The sequence below is a fragment of the Nipponia nippon genome, unplaced genomic scaffold, assembly GCF_047370975.1.
Source record: "Nipponia nippon isolate SJK-2023a ecotype South Korea unplaced genomic scaffold, ASM4737097v1 scaffold_13, whole genome shotgun sequence".
In the NCBI taxonomy this organism is placed as follows: domain Eukaryota; kingdom Metazoa; phylum Chordata; class Aves; order Pelecaniformes; family Threskiornithidae; genus Nipponia; species Nipponia nippon.
Genome location: NW_028262324.1, coordinates 7234960 through 7260214, shown reverse-complemented (window position 1 = coordinate 7260214; position 25255 = coordinate 7234960). Strand labels below are relative to the sequence as shown.

Here is a 25255-nt window from a genome sequence, read left to right as displayed (position 1 = left end):
ATTTATACAGGATAGCAATTCTTAATAGGAAGTGGGATAGTATTTTTGCAACTGTTAGGCCCTTTTGTATGGAGAAGGGTTCAAAGATTTTGCTGCAGGATGACAGTGATAACATAAAGATAACATCATAGCCTTATGTCAAAGGCACAGTCTGATTAACATAAACAAGAGAAGTATTTATTTCTTTTGATTCAATACACAAGTAATTCAATGAACGAGCGCAGTTCTCATTTGAATCTCATGGTGTCATCCAGCTACGCAATATATCATGCGCATCTGCAGGGATGCTTCGTAAGAGTGGCCAAGAAATCAAGAGTTTCAATTTAAAAAATGTGAGGCTTTGAATTTTTTTTTTTTTTTCCCTAGGATATAGGTGATTGGGGTCACCATCCCTGTTCTCGTGCAAGCAGGCTCCATACTCTGCAGTCCCGCAAACACTGGGTATTTTAAGGTCTGTCTTTCTGGCCAAATGTTCTGTCTAGGACCAAGAAACCTTGCTACATCATCTCTACCAAAACCAAGAAATTTTCTTGTAATTCACTGTGTTTCTCTTTTGCATTGCTGAAAATTTTCAAAAGCTTTTTTTTTTTTTTTTTTTTTTTTTTACTTTTTACAAAAGAATTGCACAGAAGGGAATGCATTTTTGCCTCTATGGAGTATTCAACTCTTTATTCTGCTTACCTTCACCAAAGTCTCCTTTAGACTAGAATGAAATTCTGCCCAAGACATGAAAACAACAGGGAACATCTCTTAATTTGCTTAATAATGTATGAAGAAAAATGTTTACAAAAGAGAAGCAAATAATTTTGTATATTGCAAATCCAGGAAGGTTAGTTAGTAAATTAGACTACTGACAGTTAATGCATTCCCCAGAGAGCACACAAAAGACAGTGCTTGGTACAGGTTATTTTTAACAGCACCCTGTTGTTTTAATGCCTCTGTTAACTCTCTTTCTGCACATCTGTAAGCAGGAGGGAAACATTTCAAAAGACAAGAGAGGCAAAAAAGGCACTTTTTAGCTTATGAGAACTGTCAAAATTATTTGTCAGAAGTCTGTCTGGCTCGCTTAGGCTTTTGACAGCCACACGTTAGCATGGTATTTTTACTTGCAAACAAGACTTGAGTAACATGTCCTGACCTTTATCATTTTGTATCTGTGAGGCTTTTCTCTCCGCACGTCACAATTTTTGTAATGCTCATTCTTGTGTTTGTTTTGATTATATTTTTTTCTTTAAAAGAAACAATTTTTGTCATATTATCCACTGAAATGCCACTAAGTCACATCGTGTTAGATTGCCTAGTAGAATGTGACTGGTGCAACCAAACAGAATGTTTTTATACAAGGCTGGATAACAAAACTTAGAAAAAAATTAAATGCTTCTGTTATAAAGCATGCACATTAAGGAAATACATGAGATTGCATTAATAATGCATTTGTTTACCTGCCAGGTTAAAGAAGCTTGTTTAATACAGATTAAATTTTCGTCACTCACCCAAAATTCAGTATAGCCACGTAAGTGATTTGAAAGAAAAATCAACACTCACAATTGAAGGAAGAGCGTGGGGCTCCAGGCATTCTCTGTATATCCATTACTCTGCAGGGTGAGGTTTTTATATTTTTGGCCTAGACGTGGCATAAAATGCATTTAGTGGTGAGATACGAGATTTCTGGCTTATTCTTGGGCAGCTGCCAATGCAGTACTCTACATGACCCCTTCCAGGGCTTCCTGCCACTCTCCGTTTACCCAGCACAGTCTCACAAGAGGCCCTAAGAGGTGTGGAAGGTTTTGCATGTAGTGTCCATGCTGTGAAGATATTACTCTAATGACTCCAGAAAGGTCCCCAGACCTTCTGAGCATCAACCAAGAAAGAGGGGTTAAAGCCACATCATCTGAGTCATTTACAGTTGATTGAGCAAAGCAGCGGAAGGCACGCAAAACACTGGTAACCGTTCAAGGACGAGACAGGTTAACGCCTTCCTGTATCTCTTCTTTCTGACTCTCATCCTCTAATACACACTGGTTCACATTCCCTAATCAACCACAGGATTGCTGTGACTCCTGTGCAGTCAACGGAGATACCTGGGCTTCTCTAGGTGGCAATTCACCCCATGTAAGACCTGTCTCATTATCTGACAACTCTTTCTCTCCATTACCTACTGAGGAATTTGAGCTACGTGGCTTTTGCTGAGCTTATTCTTATTCTGTGGACTATCCTACCTGAATTATAATAATATGACAGCAATCTAATGCAAAAAGACTCATGGAATGTGTAGAGCAAGAAATCTGGCTGTCAGTCAGCTATACATATGATCTCAATTATTACAAATACTGGCACGATTCAGTGAGACATTATTTCAGGTTTACTTAGGCAAAGATCATAGCTAATATGCACCGAGCTCTATCATTTCCTGTGACAACAAAACCAAGTCATGCAGAAATCCTGCTCCCTGTACAAAGGAGGAGAAATTTTTATTCAAGTCTAGTCAAGCTTTTCACTGTTAAGCATTCCTTACACTTGTCCTTATTAAACATTAGCAGTGTTAAACATTCTCATCTGCTTGCTGCAAGGAGTAAGAGACAAACCAGCTCCTGGCTGCTGTGGGACCCAGAAGGGAAGGCTGGACCAAGAGGGCTTCTTCCTCATCCTCTCCACTCCACAGTAGCATCTGCCTTCTAGCACTGCTAGGATCAATGCTCCAAGGGACAAGGGAGCTCAATCCAAGAGGCAAGATCCAAGTAGTGGCTACATATTGCTTTACAGAGATTTCATGAATTTTTGGGCATAAATCTGACTGAATGCTATTGTTGTCCACACAAAAAGAAATATGCTGTTTTAACATACATGCCTGACATTTTTTATCCAGCGTAGGGTCATATTTTCATTCATTTTGGAGTCCAGTTTTTTAAATACAGCTTTTAATAATAGAAGATTTTGTTTTCTATCCAGAACAGCAGGATAAAGCGACTTTGAGGGAAAGCCTTCTGGGGATTTTCTGTTGACTCAGTGCCTTCCAGCTATAGCGCACAACACCTTCTGCAAAGCAAGTACAGTGTAGAAGCTTAAAAATAAGTGCCAAAATATAATGTGGTGACCTGTGATGAAGTTTCAAGTAGCAACTTCCTTTTCCAAGCTGTGCTTTTAAAGAAAACACTTTTTTCTTTTTTCTTTTAAATCAAAGGCACTGGCTTAGTTTACTATGGATATGTGTCTTTCTCACAATATTATGGTGAACTGTACTCTGCCTGCATGTTGAACATGTCATTTAAGTGATTTTAACAATAGCAGACACAATCTGGGTTGCCTTAAAGTTCCAGTCTGGTGTTATCAGCTTCCATCTCCTAATGTATTCACTTTTACCAGGTTTGAACTTGGCCCAAAGTGTACTGAGTGCTCCCATATATTGACAGGGGAGTGGCTGTCTTCTATGATTGGGGTATCCAAAAAGCCTTCACTTATAATTTACATGAAATACCACTACAGATGACTGATGTGATATTTTTATGTGGCAATACCATCTTTTGTAGCCAGTCATAGAGACAGACTAATATTATTTGTCAAACAGAGCTGCTATTCATCAAATAAATTATCCATCTGTAATAATGTTTTGCATTATTTGTTGAGATCTATATCTGGCTGAATAATATCTGTCAACATTTATTCAAAGAAGAAGGTATTCATCAAACAGTAGCTTGATTTCCTTGAAAACACTGGAAATTCTGCCACATTCAGTAGGAGCTGGAGGAGCCCAAAGGCATTTTATTATCATTTATTTTTTTATTGGTATAAAGGTATATAGTGATTAAGTACAACAACAAAAACTCTCAAAGAGCTAGTCTCAAAAATATTTTGGAACCTAAAATATGAACTGGTGCCTAGTGACATGTATATAGTACAGCATACAATACAAACCAGTCTACCTACTACCAGTTTTGAAACCATCGCCATATTGAGGAATGCCTAAACATTTCTTAAACTTCCCTCTGAAAAACTGATGATTTATAGGTCTCACATGAAGCAATGACTTCAGATTTTCCCTCCATCACCACCTAACAGACCAGCATGTTCTCAGCAGGACCCTCCTGCTCTAACAGCACTTGGAACTTGCCAGGAAGCGACACTGTGAAAACTCAAAGGATAAATGTAGTAGTGTTGCACAGGAGACTGACTTCATTTTGTACTGTTTGGTGTTTTCATTAATGATCTGGTGATGGACTAGATATTTTGTTTATTAAATTTGCAGACTTTGACACGAAGGTGGAAAGAACTGCAAACGGGTTGCAAAGGGGATTCAAATTCAAGACAAGCCTGACAAATGAAAGAAGCGATAATATACAATTCATCAAGTAGAAAAAAAAAAAAAATTAAAAAGTTCAGCAGGAATTACCAGCTTTACAAGCACTGGCTGAGGAACATATTTTCTTCAGAAAAAGACCCAGAAGTTATAGCAGCTTACAAACTGACATAAGTTAACAACATGCTGTTGCAATAAAAGTGAACATCCCACTGGGTGGTTATAGACAGCAGCATAGTCTGCAAAACACAAGTAATCTTTCCAATACTCAGTACTGATAAAGACTTGTGCTGGAATAGTGTGTGAAGTTTCCAATGTCTCCAGAAAAGAGTTGGACATGGAGTAGTCCAGATCAGGACAATGAGAATAATCAGAGCTTTGGAAAACACGACTTACAAGGAAATAGAGGAAGGACTGGGATTTCACAGCTTAGAGAAGGCTGGGGGAGTCACAGTCTTCTACATAAACAGCTGCTTCAAAAAGGAAAGGAGCAGGTTGCTCTCTGTGTGGTAGGATAAGAAGAAATACAATTTAAATTACAACAAAAGAAGTTCAGCTTAGATGTTTGGAAAACAGTAAGGATAACACTAACCACTGAGCTGTCTAGGGAAGATTATGGAATCTCCCATTACTGAGCATCTTTAAGAAGAATTGAACAAAAAGCTTTATGGACACTATGGGATGCAAAAGCCTTGGATGGTGCTTTGATAGATGCCTTACTAGGTTTGTGCCATACCTAACCTTCTTATTTAACCCATATTTTGCACATTTGTTTTGCATTTTAATTAAGTCCAAGCCTGAGTGCAAAGAACAGATGGTTTCATTGCTTTTCAAAGCATCACTTTCAGGGAAAGTGGCAGTCAGAGATTCAACAGATTTTAGAAAACTTCATCCAGCCTATGAGAACTTATTCCCAATGCAGAGATGCTCCCTGAAAACACCTCCTTTCAGGAGACCATGTGCTACTTTATCAGAACTGACAGTGCTTGGTTAGGTATTACACAGCCTCAGCACTACCGTTGTGATGAAGTACCAAAGAGCAAGACCTACAGAGAAACGTTTTGCAGCAAGCCTCACGGCATAGGAAATACAATGACATTTTCCAAATTCTAACTCACACATCCTGAGTCATTCTCGTTTCCACTCCGCACCTGTTAGGTGCTAATTGTCTACTGAGTTTATTTAGTACTGACAACTAAAGCTAAGGTGGATGTTTCCAAGAGGCGATCTTGGAGTATAAAGACACAGTTGTACACTTCTACATCTTCAAATAAAAATTCACAGCAGTCTCTGAATAGTATTTTTATGAGTTTTCCACTCACACTTCCTTTATATCTTAGTCCAGTTACTTACAAATAAAAGGGAGAACCTTTAGCTATTTAAAAGCATGATGTATTGCTAAAATTCATGGATTCTGTGATTTTGCTGCTTCACTTACTTTATGTTAAGCAGGTGAAATAATAAATTAAGTAATCTTAACACAGTATTTTGGTTCAATTACCTGCTAGTGATTGTCTTCAAATACCTACCAAAACATCTTTACAGGTAGTACTCAAAACAGAAATTAAGATTGCAGAATTTTTAGGTATGATAGTAAGTCTTCTATGCCTGAAAAGTGCATGATTGAAGTACTGGTGTGGCTACAGTCATACACTGACACGCCAGGAGATACTCCTATATATGTACATATGCGGGTACAGAGAGCGAGCTCAGTGTACGCACCATACAATGAACAGCGAAACCTTTCCATTTCTCCTATAGATTGCAATGATAAAAATGTCAACTGCCCCATTCATGCTGGAAGTACACCTGATCAGAATGCTAGAGTGAATGGGCAGGGAAAACATATATGGAAAGCTTTATATTACAATTGGTATTACAAAGGCTGGAGGCAGGCACCACAACAAAGATGCAGGAGTTCCCAGTATGAACTCATTTCCAGCTTGTACTAATGAATTGCCAACATGTTCAGTTTTCTTTCTTTGTGTCATTATTACACAAAGTTTACATCCTCTTCCACTGTCACTTTGTTTTCCTCCAAATGTTGGCCTCCACAAAGACAAACTACATTAGAAATGTAAATAAAGTGAATCCTTTCTTTAAAAAAAGTAGGATTTTTCTGTGAAAAGAGACTTATTTCTTCCTGAACACTGTTGTCAGTTGAAATTAATTAAGCGGGTGTAAACTGAATTACCTAAATAGAGGCAGTTTGCCTTTGAAGTAGCTACGATGGGAAGATTTTCGAAAGCGTTCAGGGATAGTTGTACACTAGGCACACTCAGTACAAGAGTAAAACTCCCATTGATTTCAGTGCCCTGCCACCACAGAAACATGCAGTACACGTCCTGAATACATGAAACGATACTTCATTTCAAAACACAAGTGTGAATTTACCTAGTAATTTCTTGGTGTATTGAGGTATATTTTAAACACTATACTACAAAATGGAATGAAATAGCATAAAGAAGGTGGTTCACATAGAAGTATTTCAGTTTGTTACTAAAATAATAATGTTCTATGCCTTTAGTTACAGTAATTAAAATAATCCACAGTGATAAGAACTATGGAGGATTATCATAGCTGCTTATTAACATGATAGTCCAATTAATCTTGCAAAGAAACAAAGATTACCAGACTATTTAACGCTGACATCTAATTGTTTTGGAGAAAAGCATGCATCTTTCTGTTCACAAGCTTACAATCTCATATTGTGCCCTAACGTCTTGTAAAAGAAAGATACATATCAAGCAAGAACTGGGCTGCTAAAATTATTAAATGCTGAACAAGACACATTTCATTATACTTGAGGTTTATTAGATCATATTAGTTAACACCTGCTAAGCAAAAAGTATGAAGCGTGATATAGAGAACACAACATTGATTTCATGCATGTTTAACTGAGAATCCAGGGTCTCCATGAATTTTACATTAATTAGCTGGAACATTTAATGAACAAACTCTTCATTATGTTCTAATCAAAACAAGGTCTGAGAGCTTAAGGAAAAACCCCAACAAGCATCCATCTGCTGATGTATCATTTCTGACCTAACTTTTTTTTTTCCCCAGGATTCTGGTTTGTTAATAAATCATCCTAGCAAAATACTTAGGTAAAAAGGGGCTATTTCTTCTTGCCACTGTCCTCCTAAACTTTGACAGATTTAGCAGAATGTAATCCTTGTCTGTATAAACGTTTTTGCTATGTTCTTAATACTTCCCTACAAAAGTGCACTACATTTTCCAGACAAGGTCAACTTCCTCAGGATCAGTTAGTTGGACATCTATTTATGCTGGGTATTTAAGTCCTTTCTTAAACTGAGGAAACAATTTCCTTTCAAAAAGAGGATCGGCAATATTCATTGTGCTCCCAGTTTCAGTAACTTGGACAATATTGAGAATGTAACAAGACAGATGGAGCTCCAAATGGCTCAGTAGCAGGAAATTTAACTGAGGGATTTCACCTTTTTATGGGTGATGAGGAAGACATACCTCAGTATGTACTTCATCCCTGTCCCATGGGCATTTCTTATCCTCTTTGTTTAATGGGCTACTTCCCGCTAAGTAGCAAACATGAAAATTCAGTGCAGCCTCCCTGGGTCTTTTTATCTTGTCTTATACATTCCCAAGCTTTGAGGTGTTTTTTAGATGGATCAAGGAAAGGTGAGCTCTGATTCCCACGCTGTTTCCATATTGATGCTTCAGTGTGCCCACAAGTGATTCTGGTTTTAAGTATAGGTGCAGTCTCAAAGTAATACGCACTTACACAGCACATCTCATCCAGCAGTTCTGCAGAACCTACAAACCTCCAGGCTGAAAACACCAGCCGGACCAAGGAAGCTGAACTGTCTTGCAAGTCCTCTGCTCTGATTGACATTTGATGTTAACCGCAAGGAGCGGATGGTTCTGAATCTACATCTGTGCTGTACTGACCACCCAATATGTATAGTCAAGTCATTAGAAGTCCCAGTAGATCAGCAGAACATCAGATTTCTGATTTGTAGTCTAACAACAATAGCCTATCTCGGAGGCTACAAGACCTGCTCCTGATATTCATGTTCATGAATATACATATCAGAAGATATGGAATCATTTGGCCTTATTTAAATGGAATTGATCCCTTGGAAATATACAGTGAAAAACTGCTTTAAGCTACCTTGGAAAAGATGAGGAGGGGAGGAAAAAAGAAAAAAAAAAAAAAAAATCAATCACCTAAGAGAGGAGGCCTTTAACAAAAAGTCTAATGAAAATTGTATGGGAAAGCCACAGGGATAAAGTACTTTAAAGTCGTTGATTAAAGTAAAGCAGGGTGGAAAAGCAAAAGGGCTGACTACTGTTCCACCTTGCACCATGATCTTATCAGCTCTCAGCAGACTTAGATGAAAAGCCTCAGGAAGACACATAGTCAAGTTTTAAAAGGAGTTCACAAGAAGTTTTAGAGCACGTTTTTCTCAGGTGCAGTTTAGCTTTGCAAATGTTTTGGTGATCGTACAACCTGAGCTTTGTGCATATGCTTTATTGCAGGCCTTGGGGAGTGAAAGAGAGGGAAAAGTGGCACCATCTGTTTACGGTTTCCTGTTTTCTGATTGTCATTCATGTGAGCCCTTTCTGGTAGCAAACATTTGGTTATTTCCACATCTGTGCTGCCCCTGACCTCCCCAGTAGTACCTGAAGTAAGAAATAAGAGCAATGATTCATAAGCTGCAACTCAGGCCTGTACGTCAATGCCAAGCAATAAATACATGAGCTGTAGACAGCAAGGAAAGGGAAAACACTTCGAGACTGGATTTGTGCCTTTTCAACACCACTGTCATCAACAGCTTCTCCAAATAGATCCCAGCACCTCAGCATGTTGTTATACTGAATAGTGCCAGATGGGACCTGCAATTTTATTACACTTCAGGTGCTATTACTTCAGGTGAAGCAATTAATATCTGTCAAGCCAAATGACTCTGTCTTTGGATCACCTGTTACACTGCCCTCCACAAAATCTTCAAAGGCCAAGGAGGTTGATGTTGTATGGTGGTAACCAAAGGCAGCAATTTGTCCAGTGCCCTTTTTCCTCTTTGACAAACCAAAGAGCAATAAGAAGGTTTCACCCTGGTTTATGAAATTGCTCTGGGTTTGTCTAGAGCCTTGCCTAGAAAATCTTTTCAATGAACATCTCTTACTTCTCAGTGAAAAAGGGGAATCGTGTAAACAGGACTGGATTCTGCCTAGCTCTCACATTCTGCTCAAAGCACGCAGTATTTGGTAGCCAAGCCACCCCCGGTAGCTGCCCAGGACTAACTCAGACCACTCCACCACAACTTCCCAGCCTACACGTAACACAATCATTCTTTCGCCTAATTGTTCTTTACTCCAGGTCACGCACCAGGGAATTGCCGCCAATACACGCTATCAGCTATCCTAGTTAGAGGGGAGTTTTCCACTGCTTAATTCTCCAGATAACAGACTTCCAAACATGCAAGTATTGAAACAAGCAGAATGCTATGACTATATATCTGGCAGGCACTCTCAGACAAATTCAATAGTGCTGCAAGCTGATGTATATTCAATTCTAGCATATCAATCACTTCAAATTCCAGTATGATTATCAAAAGACTGTATTTGCCTATAATATAAACCACTTTTTTTCCACTCCAATTACCTTATGGAAATTTTTAGTGCAGATAATATATAGTATTAATAAATCCTCTCTAACATGGCAATAGAAAGTGATTTTTCTCTCTGCCCCTTTCCTTGTATCAGGAAAACCTCACACATTTCAACTTTCTTAAGAATAAAGCACAGAAAAATACTGTTTCATACACATCCTCTGCAAACACTTTCTGATATATTAGACCAGTCTGAGCTCATATCACATAATAATCAATTACATCAAACAATCTACTGCAAATTCCTTGCCAATAAAATACAAAGTCATTTTCAGTTTCTGATATGCCATCTCTTCAGTTATGCACAACAAGTAGCACTTTCACGCAAGCCATAACAGTTTCTGTCTTTACCTGTGAAAAAGTGTCTTGTGGTCTTGTATTATCCATGTCTGTGAAAATTCTATTTGTTTCATCAGTATCCCGTCGAGTTGCAAACTATAGTTTATTCATGAATCACACCTGCTTTTCCACAGCACAGTTCTCGTTCTTTCTCTCTGCTTCTCTCTCTCATGAAGTCTTGCAGCCAATGGCTTTTATTAAGTGTTACTTCCTTTTATGCTGAGAACTGAAAGAAACAATAATGATGCTTTGCTTCCTTATGGCAGCTCTGTGAAAAGACAAAAAAAAAAAGTAATTGCTTGTTTGCTTTTTCTGAACTGATATTTATGTTCTAGTGACTGCCTGAAATCACTGAGCCGTGAATGCTGAAATCATGATTTGTTACTGTACATTGGATCTATCTGAACACCCAACATGCTAGTTACCAAAACAAACTTCATACTAAATGTAACAAAGTTTGCCTGAGGAATTACAAACACAATGCTCAATTTTCACAGCAATATTTTCATGCACAGCAGCAATCTTTAACATATGTCTTCAAACTCCAGCATGAATATGTGCATATTGGATGGAAGTACAAAGGCACCTGCAGGTATTAACCTTCTTGTAAAGACAAACAGCATTTTAAACTTTGCCTTTGCTATCTGTCCTGGAGGAGAGACTCTAGTGATTAGAAGAGGGAATTAACAGTAACGCGTTCCTGAAATCTAAGCCCAGCTCTGACAAAACTTGTTCAGCAGCTACAGAGAAAATATACCTCAGTTTCCCCACCTATGTATGGTGACTTCTATTATGACACAAAAGCTTATCAAAATTAAGTTGGAGATTAAAAGTTCTGAATAGACATGGCTGGAAGGTGGACTCTTCATTTTTTGAAATTTTTTCTCCTCTAAATAGAGGCAAAAGGGAAAATCAAAAGCCATTAAGTATCTCCTGCAAAGTAAGTTTTTTAAAAAGTGGCAGGAATTGAAACATTTTGTTTTGATGACAGGTTTCCTTCCTCTACTAGCCTAGAAGCAATTTTTTAATAGAAGCAATGCAGGGAGAAGATGTTGAGAAGTTCAGTGCAGAAGAGGTGTCAATGGACGACTCTGGGCACAAGAGCAGGGCTCCCTGCCCCACGTACCCATGCATATAAATCCCACCTGCTCTTTCAGCTGACGTGGTTATGGACCTGTTGCCGAGGAGCTCAGCTGATTTATCTGCCAGAGCTCAGCCAAAAAACAGCACTGCAAAAGTAAGGGGCAAGTGCAGGCAGCCTCAATTCGGGCTGGAAGCCAGAGACAAGCTGCGGAGAGTGACATGGTGCAGGGTTGGCCAACCCATTCACCTTGGAGGCAGGTGTTCAACATGCCAGTAACAGATCTCAAACTTGTGCCTACGAGCAGGCTCTGACAGCCATACAGGATTCACCAGCTTCACAGTCAAGAGCCTTAAAGCTCACACTTGCTAAACACTGTAGATGGACCCTAGAAAGACCATAACAGCAACTGTGTGGGAGGGAAAGGATTAGGAATGAATTCTCCCAAGATTACTTAAGACAATACAAATGAAAAGGAAGGTCAATATATTCTAATATAAACAGTTTTTAATCATTTGAACTGCTTAAAAAATAAGTCCTATTCTTTGAAAGAATGTTAGCTTAACAAAGGCCAATAACGTAACAAGGCTTGACTAAGTCCAGATCTTCTAAAGAAATATTTAATAAAAGATTTTCTTTCTTTCAATGCTCTCAATTCTGACTATTCTATGTCCAGCATGACAGGATGGAAATTTTTCACTAAACTGGAAAAAGAAATCATGGGGAAATATGTTTCTTTGCCAGTTATCTTAAGTAATTTGGTTAAAATAAAATAACAACTTATTCACTCAGAATCAAACTTCTAGTATCGGCCTATTCCCCCTTCTAGTCCTCAGTCCTTGAGGAACTATGATTTTCTTTTTAAATTAAAGAATCCCAAGGAACTTCTTTTTATAATGTGATTATAGCACCACAGAACATTTTAGAATGGGAAAATGACAGATTTCTTTTATAAAGGTTCTGCAGAGATATTAGATGGTCTTTCCCCTTCCACTGTCTGCTGAACAGCACATTCGGCAAGGTTACAACGTCTGTGAGAAAGCAGTTAATCAGAATGGAGCTCAATTGCTACTTTCAGAGCAAACATTTTCAATTAATCTGAAGTCGTTAATTACACCTTCTCTTAATAAAGGCTCTGGTGTAATTTTCTTTTTTTCTTCTCAGTTAATCGATTCAAACATATGCCAGAATCATGTGCTGCAGCAAACACATGGGAAAATTTGGTACTTAAACAAACTATTCTCCAGTGAAGATGAAAAGAATGGGGAAAAGGGTTTTGAACCAACGTGGAAGAACAAGAACACTTTGTGCACTGTCTGACTGATGCACAAGGTAAATGTGTTGTACCCGCCATGTATATTTTACTTCAGAATAACATGAACTCTGACAATAGGGGAAAAAAAACAGTGTCAAAGATGACTTTGTAACCACTTTTCCCTCTTCTTAACTACTTGCACTATGTGTGTTTGCTGCCAAGCAGGGGGGTCTTTTGCCCGGAGAATCACTGTGCCCTGCCTTGCCACGACCTCTCTGAAAGTGCTGCTGCCCATCTCAGTCACCGGCCACGATCCCCAAGGCTGGTCCCACTCCCACCAGTGCACATCTGCTGTGCTTTCCTTATGCTTTTTAGGCTAAAAAGACAATTCAGGTGTCTTAGATTTACTAACAGAGATTCTGAATGGCTTTTTCCAAACTTCCTTCACTTCCCTATCCAGCCACAAGGTGTGAACCTCCTAGTCAGCCTCCTTTTTTGTCAGCTTTGCGTCCTCTCGCTTCTCTTGTTCACCAGGGCCCTCGCAGCCCTGGGAGTGACTTCACATGCCAGAAATCAGAGATTTCCCTACTTGCTTTTTAAAATGCTAAATCCCCAGGAGTTTTCCAATAGTATATTGTGGATAACCCTGTGTGAACTCATTATTTTGTGGGTTTTGTGGAAGTTATAAAAAAAAAAAAAAAAATCCTATAACAAGCATGTTTTTAATCAACCTGAAATACTTCTTTAATAGGCAAAAGTCAAAAAAACGTTTGTATGTCCCTTTTTCATTTCATTAAAGGATTTTCTTAAACATTTTCATACCCAAGAAAAGGATGTCATGAAATAAGTCACTTCAGGTTAAAAAATGAGAGTTTGAATGAAATTGTTCTTTTGGAAAAAAAAACCAACACTAACTTCAGAGAAACATTTTTGCCTCTCATTCAAGCACGAACATTTCAGCAGAGCTGGAATGCTCTCACAAAATATTTTAGAGTTGAAAAACAAAGCCTTTCACTGGAAACTCGTTTCACCTCAAAATTACTGCCTAGACCTGTTTTATGAACAGGCTCTTTCTTATTTCTGTGGAATCGCGCTGAAAAAGAGAGGAAGCCAGAGCTCCTAATGACTCCATCATGTAACATGGGGTTTTGACCCGGTACGACAGCAAGTATATCAAGGGTGTTAGTCTGCAGAATCGGTGATGTGGGGAAACATGCTGAAGGTAAACCAAGAAAAAATAATTGGGGGGCGGGGGGGAGAAGATGAGTAACTGAAGAGAGAACAGTTCATTTTTCTAATGGAAAAAGGAAGAAAAGAAGAAAAGGCTGAAAGGACAAGAAGGGGTAGAGTATCTACTCCAAAGGAAGCATATTGCAATTGTAAGAGTAATTTCTTAGACTAGGTTAATGGGTACATCGAGGAACTAACTGACATACTGGATAAAAACCATCCTGACATTAAGGGTTGGCACAATAAAGGGCTTACATGTACTGCTCAGTGACCAAAGGAGAGACTGTGCCTTGAACTGCAAACACGAAAGAGAAAAACGGTACCTCCAGCACAGCCTGGATCTCCACAGTGAGAAGAGATGGCAGGTTGAGAGACACTCATAGGTGCAAAGACCAACAGAAAAATAACTAACCTGTAGGATGCTGGGCTTCTGATTTACATTAAATGTTTGCAGTCACTAGCTGGCTGAGCACTGGCGTTCAGCCATGTATCCATCTGTCCATCCATCCATCCTCCCATGCACTCACTTGCTCGCTCCTCCTGCCATGGAAAATTCATGGTTTGGGGGCTTTCAATAATTTTATTTTAGTTGCTATTTTAAAGCTATCAGCTTGGCAACCCTGGGAGATTGACACCTTCCATTCACTACATGAGCTGCCCTGCCAGGGTGCTCCAGCCCATAGCCAAAACACCCTCAGCCAGATTCTCTGTGCCTCCTTTGAAGTCAGTGATGCCAACGAGTAGAGCAGGGAATCACTGATGGGACAGGGGATAAGAGAGGAGTGGTCAGCCTGGTCCTTCTCACACCTGAAAGTGATAATTGTCTTACATGCACCTTTATTTTTAAAGAGACAGAGAACATTTGGGGCTATATTGCAGGGATTATTTAGATTTTCAGGATGAATAGAGCCCCTTCTTTCCCTGTCCCCCAAATGATTGCTGAGAACAGCAGAAGGCCACTGATGAGTATTTCAAGGTGTAGGGTCCTATGGACATCACACACATCCTTACAGCTCAAAAAAGAAAGTCAAGAAGGGGTCCTTATGCCTTGCATTTATGAATGGCTCATTCTTCCTCACTTTACTTTCAAAGTTCCAGTAAGACAGCATGGAAAGCCCTGATACAGATAAGCCAGGTATCCCAGTTCCCAGCTGCCTGCATTGGTGAGGTTCAGCCCTGCTCTGGAGAGAAGCTGCTTCCCCGTCAGGAGGTGAAGGTCACTTTTTTCTGTCTCTACCAGCGTCTAAAAGGAGTGGGTCTGGACTCGGAGTCTGTTTTGTAACCACTTGCTCCTGCCCTTACAGATGCTTGCAGTGGGACTGCGCTGCAGGGAGGGGGATTGACGTGTTAGAGAAGCACAAGAGGCAGGGTATCACCAGGAAATCATACGTTGACTCCCTGTAAAAGCAGAGTAAAAGTACGAGAGCTGCCAGGACTCGTGTGTCCCCCTGCGTGGGGAGCTCTGCAGCGGGACCCCCTCTCCTCTCACTGCACCTCGAAGGCAGAGCAGTGACACAAACGGGGATACAAACAGCAGTAGTGATCCGTCACGTAGGAGCACGTTGGACTGGATACGAGGAAATAAAGGTATTTACCAAAAGGCAAACAAAAACTTGCAAGAAATAGAGGAAGTGCAGGGAGGGGATTTTTTTTTCCAAGTCATTCTGCCTCCATAGGCACAGGTGAACAAAACAAGCTGAAATCGGCATTTCCCTCAACGTTCTTTGAATTCATTGAAGAAATTGGGCTCAGTGAAGAAGCTAAGAAGTATCAAAATAGAAACCCTTAGCAATCCGAAAGAGAACATTATTAAATTAAATCACATAAATCACCTAAATATCACCTCTGCTTTTTAACATAAGCAAAAATCCAGTATTTTGAAGCAAAGGAGATCTTCTGGGCTGAAATGGACACCCTCCTCTTCATTTCACGTGATGCATAGTGTGACTGTGCCAACAAGTTCTGAAGGAAACTGAAAACCAACCAAATATTTTACAAAGAACCCTTTTTCAGTGCATTTTGCCTTTTCTATTTCCACAGTGAATATATAGCACAGAAATTGATGGTATTGCAAATTTTAGGTATTTCTATTTGACTTAATTTTGATCCTGGTTTTAAGCAAGAAAAATATTTATGCACAACAGATTATGCTACACTGAACAGGAAGATCCCCTGTGCATTAAATGCAAGAAAAAAAAAAAAAGGCGGGGGGGTGTGAATATAAGATGAATAATTTAAAATTAAAACTTCTGACAAGCGATTGAGTCTGTGAAACTAAATTCAGGTCAAGAGTGACATCTAGTGATGCTCAGTACACAATCCTTGCACAAATTCTGACAGTTTTTGCAGTATTCTCACCCATAAATCTTTCCCAAGGTACACAGCTTCGTACATCTTAACTTCTTATATGTCTCTGTAAATTCCTTCTTAAGCTGTAAGCAGAAATAATATATTTCAATATGACAAACGAACAGTTAATGTTCAACTATTCCTGTTGAAATCAGACTCTTACATCCGAAACCCAGTCTAGCCTTTCCTGGCAGGGTCAAGAGAGAGCATGCTCCAGATCTAAGAGTGCCAGAATGTATCAATTTCATCGTATTTTTATTATTTAGTTCATAGCTGTGATTTTGAAATAAAGCCCAAGGGAGATAGGAGAGAGCTGGGAGAGGTGAGGCGGCTGGGACAGGGCTGTCAGCATGGCAGTATGGCCACCCCAGCAGGACACTGGGATGCCTGGGGACTGTCAGCCTGCAAGAAGGCACCGGCATTGTGCAGTGGAAGCCCATGCCAGCCACACTGGCTGGACGTGTGGCAAATTTAAACATTTTCCATATGTTTCATCAGAAATACCGTAAAAGAAGTATTTTTCCCATGAAATATGGGGTTTAATTTTTTTCAGGTAATTTGGGTTAATTTTGTAATTAACTCAATGTGCAAATTTTGAATGAATAGTGGGAGAATCCAGAAAAGAAAAAAAAAAAAAAGCTAGGAACTAGAAGACAGAGATAATACATCTATTCATTAAAATGAAGAAGTAGGTACATGGTGCCTAATTGATGGAGGTGTAATTTTTTTGGCTTCTTTTATAAAAGCAAATATTCTTTTTTCATTCTTCACTTTTTGTACAATACATGCTGCAAAGCATAGTGGCAGTTTGATACATAAATTAAGCAAATCAGTAATTAGCAACAGAACTATTAGTTGTTCCTTTGTGAATTGGTAATGCACAAACTAACTAGTTGCAGAATTTTGAATAACAAAATATTTCCAGCAGTCTTCTGCCTTTGATAGTGGTTCACTGTCACCATCAAGAAAAGAAACAACCCACTTGTTTCTAAAAATAATAGCTCTTCATGTACTTGAGTGATTTTCTTTGAGCTTCCCACTGTGTGCAACAAACATTAATAAAGGAAATGTCAGAGCAGGGCTCCCGGTGCACCCCCGCCATGCCCAGGTCCTTCTGGAGGCTCTGCTCGGTGGGGAGGAGGAGACCTGCCGTCCCAGCTGGCTGCTCAGCGCCACGGGATGATAACATCGACCCCAAACCCCGCACCCGAGGAGAGGAGAGAGCCACGCTGCCCCTGCCCCAGCAGCAGCCACCGCATCTGCCAGCCCCTCTGCCTCCTGCAGCCCAGAGGGGCCATGGGGGACAGAGGCAAAATCACTTGCCTGAAAGGGGTGAGTTAACCCTGATGAGGACAACTTTGTAAAATTGTGATGAAGTAACATAAAACCAAGCAGTGCTTGCTGTGAAAAGTTCCTCTGAAGTTTAGCTGAAGCTTGATGACCTTTAGCCAGCACTGCTCACACCTGCTTGCCCCACAGCCTGCACTTTAGAGTCAAGAAAGTTTTGCTGAAGTTGGTGACACAACACCGATTCATATCTTAGCTCATTTTTCAACTGCCTACAACACATTTCACGCAAAATCCTAGACCTCTGAATGTCACTGGTGATCTTGCCTTGTTAATACCGATGCTGCATCCAGCGATGCACCCTAAAGCTAAGCAAGTTAAAAAGTGTGACAGCTCTATATATTTACTGCTCCGTGACACAAGATGGCACCAGACACTAACTTAATTTCAGGCTATTAAAAAAGTGGACCATCAAAGCAGTTTAAAATTGAAGAGCCACATGTACAGGTTTAAATGAGATGAGTTAGAATATGATGGCCTCTCCAGTGATTGTGTCCAGGATGTCCACCAGCTCGTGAGAATGGCTGGGGCATGGCAGGGGCAAGCGGTAAACACTGAAGGGTTTGAAATAGCAAAAAATTGGCTGTGGAATCAAAGAGAGAGGTAAAGCAATCCTGGCTCTTGAAAGCCTCCAAGGGCAACAGCCAGATCACTCTTCTGAAAACTGCGAAACACAGCTGCACCATCCCTTTAATGAGGTGCAGAGCGGGTAGAGGAGTCACGGTCCTCCATACTCCAGGGTGGCCTCTTCATCCTGGAAACAGCTCTATGACAAAAGGATGCCTCTTCTGCTGCAACCTCCTTTTGAAACTTTGGTCCTTTCATCTATCAAAACAGATATTTTGTTTTTGACAAAAGCAAATATTAAAAAACGACAACAGGAGATTGTAGCTGCCTCCCCACCTTCCTCCCATTTCATTCTGGCCAAGGCACCATCTACCGGGACAGCTATAATACAGTCACCTCTGTTTTCAGTCTTGGTTGGCAAATGACAGGGTAAAAATAAAGCAAAAGGCTTCCACACACAACCGCTATGTCTCCGGTAAGTGATATTGTTGGCCGAAGCTACACATGCAGTTGCCCATCTGTGCTGTACAGAGAGTTAATCCCATTGCAGGCTTTAGACAGGATTGTTGCAAACATAATGACCAAGTGTTCGCTACAATCCTCAGCCTTCTTTATACGCGCAGTGGTGTAATTTTAAGCTCAAGCAAGGCAGTGAATCACCAAAACTTTAGCAAGCACAGTTGCAAGCTCAGCTTTTCTCAAGAGGGGGCTATTACACGTGACTAAACTCAGCAAACACAAGCCAGATTCCTATATGCTGGCTTTAAAAATTATTGAAAAAATTGGTGTTTGAATGAGGAATTACACTGAAATAAAATTTGCCTTTGGGGCAGCCTCTTTTGGCACAGTCTCTGAAAGAGCATCCCCAAGAAAACAGGCCTGCAGGCACAGTCCTGATGGCAGCAGCAACAGAAAACTGAAATGGGCTAAATCAAGACCCTGCCCTGCCAATTTTCCCCCCAGGAAGTATTCATCATTATCCCCTATTTTACAATGTAGGGAGCACTCAGCTGCACTCTCTTTAGCCATAGCTGTTATTTAAAAACCTTAGCCACCAATGTTTGCCAGTGGCAGGTTATTACTAAGAGCTTTTTGAAATTCCAACCTTGGTGTCACTGAGTTATTCATCATCAGGCTATTTGCTGGGCAATGGAAAAAGCAAGGGGAAGTCTGCAGAGCTTGGCCGTATTCAGTCACCGCTTCTCACTTAATATGGAAAATGAAGGAAGAGATTTCAAGAAAAATACCTGCCCAGCTACAGAGGAGAAAACATGAAGCTCAGGCTCATAGACTGGATGAGCTTGCTTCTCTGCTTTTCATAGAATGGGAAAGGAGAACTACATCTGGAAAAAAAAGTATCTTGTGGTTAAGATATAGGAATGAGGTACCCTGGCTTTGAATCTCGTATCACCACTGCAAAATGGTAAAAGCAGTATTTTATTCCCCTTCCAGCTCTGACATTTAATTAGCCAGTGCAGGAACAATAACCCACTAGGCAGGGGTGTGTATTTATAGCAGTGACAGATCTCTGGACACCCTGTCAGCACATGCTCTCTCCAGACAGTCCACACAAGCCTCTCAAGCTGGCATTGCTTGGGAGGAAGAAAGGCAGCATTGGCTCGCATAAAGAAAATCCTTAGTAATATTATGCCTATATATTGTTAATATATTGTATTTAGACACATTTTTAATGTATATATATAAAAAATAATTAATAACAACCGGTCTAGAAGACGAAGGGAAAAACAGAACACAGATTTGAAGTGACTGGAGTAGGGGGAAGCAGGAGGGTTTTGAAGGTTCACTCTGTCCTTCTGCAAAAGTTTGCGGAGTAGTGACACAATATCCTTCAGATAACTATGAAAGAGGGAGCTCGTGAGGTGAGGCTTCATTGGTTTAGGGTTCTGGCACCTGCGTCCTCTGAGGCGCTGGCCTAGAAAAGCAATGTTAAAAAAATGTTTTGAGAAGTTTATAAGCAGTCAACAAAAGTGCCCTTGGTGAATTCAGCTGAAATTTAATTATTTCTGCCATCGGAAGTTGTGTAAGATGAGCGATAGATGTAACCTTTTCATGACAACACCTTTTCTCATCAAGACAATATTCAGTGCAAACAAAAACTTAAACACCAGCTTGTTTTCTTGTGTTAAATGGGAAAATGTGCTATTCAGAAACACCTAACCATACATTATTATTAAATACAAAGAAAGACGTGTAAATAACCTTGTGCACTTGAACTGGGAAAAAAAAAAAAAGGAACAAGAAGTGGTGTGAGACTAACTAGTTGTCACTTCTGTTTTCCACAATAAATGGTACAAGGTTTCATGAATCATAATTGCTTTCCAAATATAATTTGCTTTCCAAATCAAGAAGATTCTGTTTCTAACAGAAAATATTCCATATCCACACTCTGTAGTTTGACATTACTCAAAAAAAAAATGGCTCATATTGCAAATTTCAGAATCTAGAAAAGCGAATCTCTCTAACCTTGAAGAGCGTTTAAGTCCCATTTTACTGTTGAGGGGCAACATCTCCGAGGGCAGCAGTATGATTGTGCATGTGTGGTTCGTTTAATAGATGGACACAGGCCTTTGCTATTCCTAGTTACCCCTAAACCATAAGAAGTAAGATTGCCTCACTCTGTTCTAGAAGTTATTTGCAAAAAGCAAGGCAGATAAAAGCACTGAAACTGAAGTTTTTACAGCCATAGGACAGTATTAAGGTCACATCTTCCAAATACAAAAAGAGTAGAACAGGAAATCCTTGGACCAAATTAACAAGGCAAAAGTTAGACCTAATTGGTAATTAAAGAATAGGTTCTCTTATCACAGTCTTTGAGAGAGAAGCAGTCTTACAGGAGTGCTCTTCTGCAGCTAGAAAAAGAAACCACCCATGGCCTTTCCCTCTGATTTCAAGAAAATCCCATACACTGAAATGTGAACCGACAACCAAGTAAACACTCGTGGGACTTTTTGTCCCCACTTTCTTTTTTTTTTTTGCAAGACGGCTTAGTCAGTCAAGGATGTTTCTTTTGCAGTCTTCACATGGGGCCACACACAAATAGGCAGACATGCAAGTAGACAACATCATTTTTTCAGCCTGAAACCGGTACTTCTGCAGGTCTAGGAGTGGCTGGCAATAGGCACAGCATACAGTCCATCTCTGACATGCAAGGAGTTGCAGCATCAGGGAAAAAAAAGCTTCAATTTTCTGTTTGGGGAGAGGGCAAGTCTGTCCTTCTTGTATGAGTATTTTGTCTACAAGGCAGCAACACTGGACTCCACATACAGCAACAAATTGAGGTGTTCTAAGCATCAGCAGAAAAATCTCTCCCAAAATCCATCCACCCACAGCATCTGACAGCCCAGTAAAACCATCTTTAAAGCTTGCCAGTCTCTAAAGTCTTACAGTTATCTGTAGTGCCAGGAATGAGGTCAGTCAGCAGCATTAGGTTATTAGGCTTTAAAAGTCCAAATGCACCCACTGCTCAGCCCCAGCACCACAGGGCAATGAGATTTATGAAGACAAGGGCTTCCAGGGAGATGAGGAAGATATTCCAAGATATTGGCACTGATGAAGCTGAATAGCAGAATGCAGCTGGCTCAATCACGTCTGCTTGTCTTTCCCTCTGTAAATGAGAGGACAAAACTGACAATGAGTATTATGAGCCTAAAGCACTTAAAATCCCTTGAATATGACAAAGCACCTGCAGGTGCCGGTAAGTGTTTTGCAATCAGGTCTGCTTTGTCTCCTTTTACCCTTGGATGAGACGGAAAATTGTATATAATGTCCAAAAGCTGAGTCTGTTTAAATTAACCTGTTAACTGGCTGATATTCTAGAAACACTCATCTGAAAGCCACCTCATCACAATCACTATTACGTGTTCCTTTTCCTAACTAATCGCAAAGGTTGGCAGGCTGCCTCTTCATTTGCAGTACTGGCGCTTTTTGCTCCAGCCAGGGTTGAAAGAAAATTCAGTGGGTCAGATCCTAAATGATGCAAACTGCTAGCGATCTACTTTAACAGGGTTTCGGTTGGTTGTATCAGGTGAGGATCTACTCTTCCAATTTGAAAATCTCTTCCACTAATCTGGTACAGATGTATGTAACTTCCACTGACCTCAGCTGATGCCAGATTCATTCTTGCCCCAGATCATAGTGAGCCTCAGGCTATAAAATAACATTATTAGCTATGGACATGACTGTGAAGTGTATGAGCTACAACTTCTTGGAAGAACACAATTGAAATCTTTCCAATGTTGCATCTGATATCTAATATTGCAAGTGATTCTGCAGTCTGTGAATCTGACAGTACTAAAAATGCTCTTAGAAAGCTGTTACCCTAAGACATTCAAGAATAACACAGCATTTTAGTAGACAGTGCTTAATCATCTGAGTGTTTAAAGCAGTGTCAATGTATGTCCTCTTTGCCAGAACCTTGTGAGGCTCCTACTTCCAGTTTTGTTGGAGTTTGATAATCCTCAAGTAAAAAACAGCCCAAGCCACATTGCCACTATTTATTATACCTAATGATATCTTCATGATTTCAGATAGAAATACTAAACAGTTTTTTTCTTGAATTAAGTCAATAATCAAGAGGTTCATGATCTACAAGTCATTTGGTGAATAAGATCTGAAGTTTAATTTATTGCATTTGTCAAGTATTCTGTTATCAAAAACTAAAACTCTACTAAGGCAGCTCTTCAGCATTGAGTAACTCTGTATGTCAGCAGAGAGCTGAATGCCATCATGAAGTGCCCAGGTGATGAATTCAAGCACATGTTTACAGATATTTCTAAATCAAAGCCCTGTAAAGTAATGAGCACTCCAGAAACGTGCACAGAATTCAAAAACATCATACTTTGCTTTTGCTTTACTAAGACAAAATATTTTATCTGCTAAGTTCCTTCCTAAAAAGAATAAAACTGAGGAGAAGTCTTCGGGGTATGTCACTATTTGGGCTACTTGGAACAGCAGGAGACTAGTAATTATCTGCTGCATGGGAGCAACCATCTGATTATTATCCTCTAAATTCCTTTAAAATTTCCAATTTTGTCTGACACAAACTATTGCTGAAAAAGAGTGAAAATTATATGCATTTATCAGCCATTATCAGCTTGAATCTCATGACAAGTGTTAAACAAGGTTTCTCATTCAACAACCTCACAAGGGAATTCTCTCTAGAAAACTCCATTATCCACACTGTATCCACACATCTACTACAACAGTAGATGTTACTTTCTCTTTACCTTTCCCTGAAGATTAAATAGTTTAACTAGTGAAGAAGCAACTGAGTAATAACAACATACAAAAAAAAGAAACCTTACAATATTAACTGCTTCGTAAAACGTAACTGAGTTTTTTACCAAAGAAAATGGTTCATTTCTGCTGGTAGCTAAAACAGCTAAACCTTTTTCTTTAACTTCATCACAGCCAGTATTTCATTAATTGTGCTATCATCATCTTATTTACAGCTTTTTTTTCTTGGAAAGGGAGTTATTTTAGGGTCAAATGATGAGATAAAGGACATGAATGAAAGCCTCCTTGGTAAGAGACATCCTGATGGATCTAATCTCCGCATTTTACCCATTTCATCTTTGTGGGCTTGAAGTAGGTTGCCCTAACATTTTAGAAGGGCTACTCATGATCTTTCTAAGGATCCATCTGCTTGAAACAAAGCATACATAATATTTATTGCCAACATTACAGAGTCATGGACTAGGTCATAATTTTAAGTTTGGAAGCCTCAGATACTGAAGGAAAGCCCTGGCATTGGCAGATAAGCAAAGATGATGGCAAGTGTGTGTTAGAGGACACCATTAAAGAAATGGTCTGCTAGTTCTCAGAGCTCTATGCTGCCCTGAAAGTACAGGGCAAAACTCTGACAAATCAAGCCTTGTGCTGGTGATATGTGAAAACGTGAACTTAAACTGTCTCATCTTTTTAGGCAAAGAAAGGAACAGAAATTAGGTCTTGCACATCCTGGGCAAGAGCTCTAATCAGTATCCCAGAATACAAAACAGCAAAGATGCATTTTCCTCTGAACCCATTCTAAAAGGAGGAGGTGGCCACTGCTAAATATGGTCAAATCTGGTCAGGGGTATAGAGTGTAGTGAGGAGAGAGTACCTGCAGGTGTCCGTTCAGCTGGCTTACAGATCCTGGTCAGGCTTAGGCACAAGGAGCTCTATCAGCCAAACCTGAGATGTGCACAGGCTGAGACACAGAAATCTTTAGTATCTAGAAACTTCAGGGTCAAAATGCTGGTGCTGATTGAGTGCAAATGCCTCCACGGTTAGGGAGATATTTTCATAATGAAATTCAATGTTCATTTTTGCAATCTGGCCTTCAAGCTGCTAAAACTTCTCATTTTTATGGGTTTTAAAATTATTGTTTATAGAAACACAGAAGGGTGTTTCCCTCAGTAAAAACTGTCTTAGTTAAATCACACTTGTTTAAAGAACTGGTTTTAATTGTAACAGTCTACCCAAGTGCTGATATTTGTATATAGAACCAATACAAGATCTGAACTCTAGGTACATTTCAAAAGATTTCTATTGCTCAGCTAAGACCCTGAAGACCATCTCCACAATCCACCTCCAGTAAATAACTCTGGAGGCTGAAAAGCACTGCTGCATTCAGAATCAGAGTATAGGGGGTTAAGTCCTCATAGTAAAACAAGCATAAAAATCAGCCCTTGCCTCTATAAACTTTTGGGCATGTGAAGACTCATCATAAGAAATATATTAACAAAAAAAATCAGAAAAAAAGAATGGTAATTCTAGAGGCCAAAACCACAGAGATTTCTTACCACCTATCTGATCATCACAAATATGATAGTCTAACTGAATCAGTCACACCAAATTGGTGAAACACACAGATTCCTCTCCATCTACGAGGAACAATACAGTTCGGGGTTTTGGGGCTGGAAGTTGAAAGAATAAAATACGAGAAGGAGGTGATATAATTTTCAATGATAAATGATACAGCAGGGGACGGAACTTAATGCTGCAAGAGATGCTTTCCCTTCCCCTGCATCTATCCACCCCTGACCTATGGCCCCAGCTGCTGTCTGACTTAACATGGCATCATGAACTACACAGGTAGTAGGTGACAGCCGCATAGCAGCTACAGGGACAGAAACCAA

At 39.8% G+C, this 25255-nt stretch overlaps 1 protein-coding gene across 2 annotated transcripts in view; it reads right to left on the bottom strand.

The window, feature by feature from the left end:
- The window catches only part of LOC104013093 (uncharacterized), a 51822-nt gene extending 37400 nt beyond the window's left edge, over positions 1–14422 (bottom strand). For both annotated transcript variants that reach the window (XR_015702962.1, XM_087749914.1), the window contains exons 1-2: positions 14263–14422; positions 10297–10552 (exon numbers count right to left, since the gene is read on the bottom strand). Coding sequence is in view for 1 of the 2 variants with exons in the window: in XM_087749914.1 (XP_087606040.1) it covers positions 10297–10332 (36 nt within the window). In the remaining variant the exon portion in view is untranslated. The remainder of the gene's footprint in view (positions 1–10296; positions 10553–14262) is intronic.
- Positions 14423–25255: the final 10833 nt, after the last annotated feature.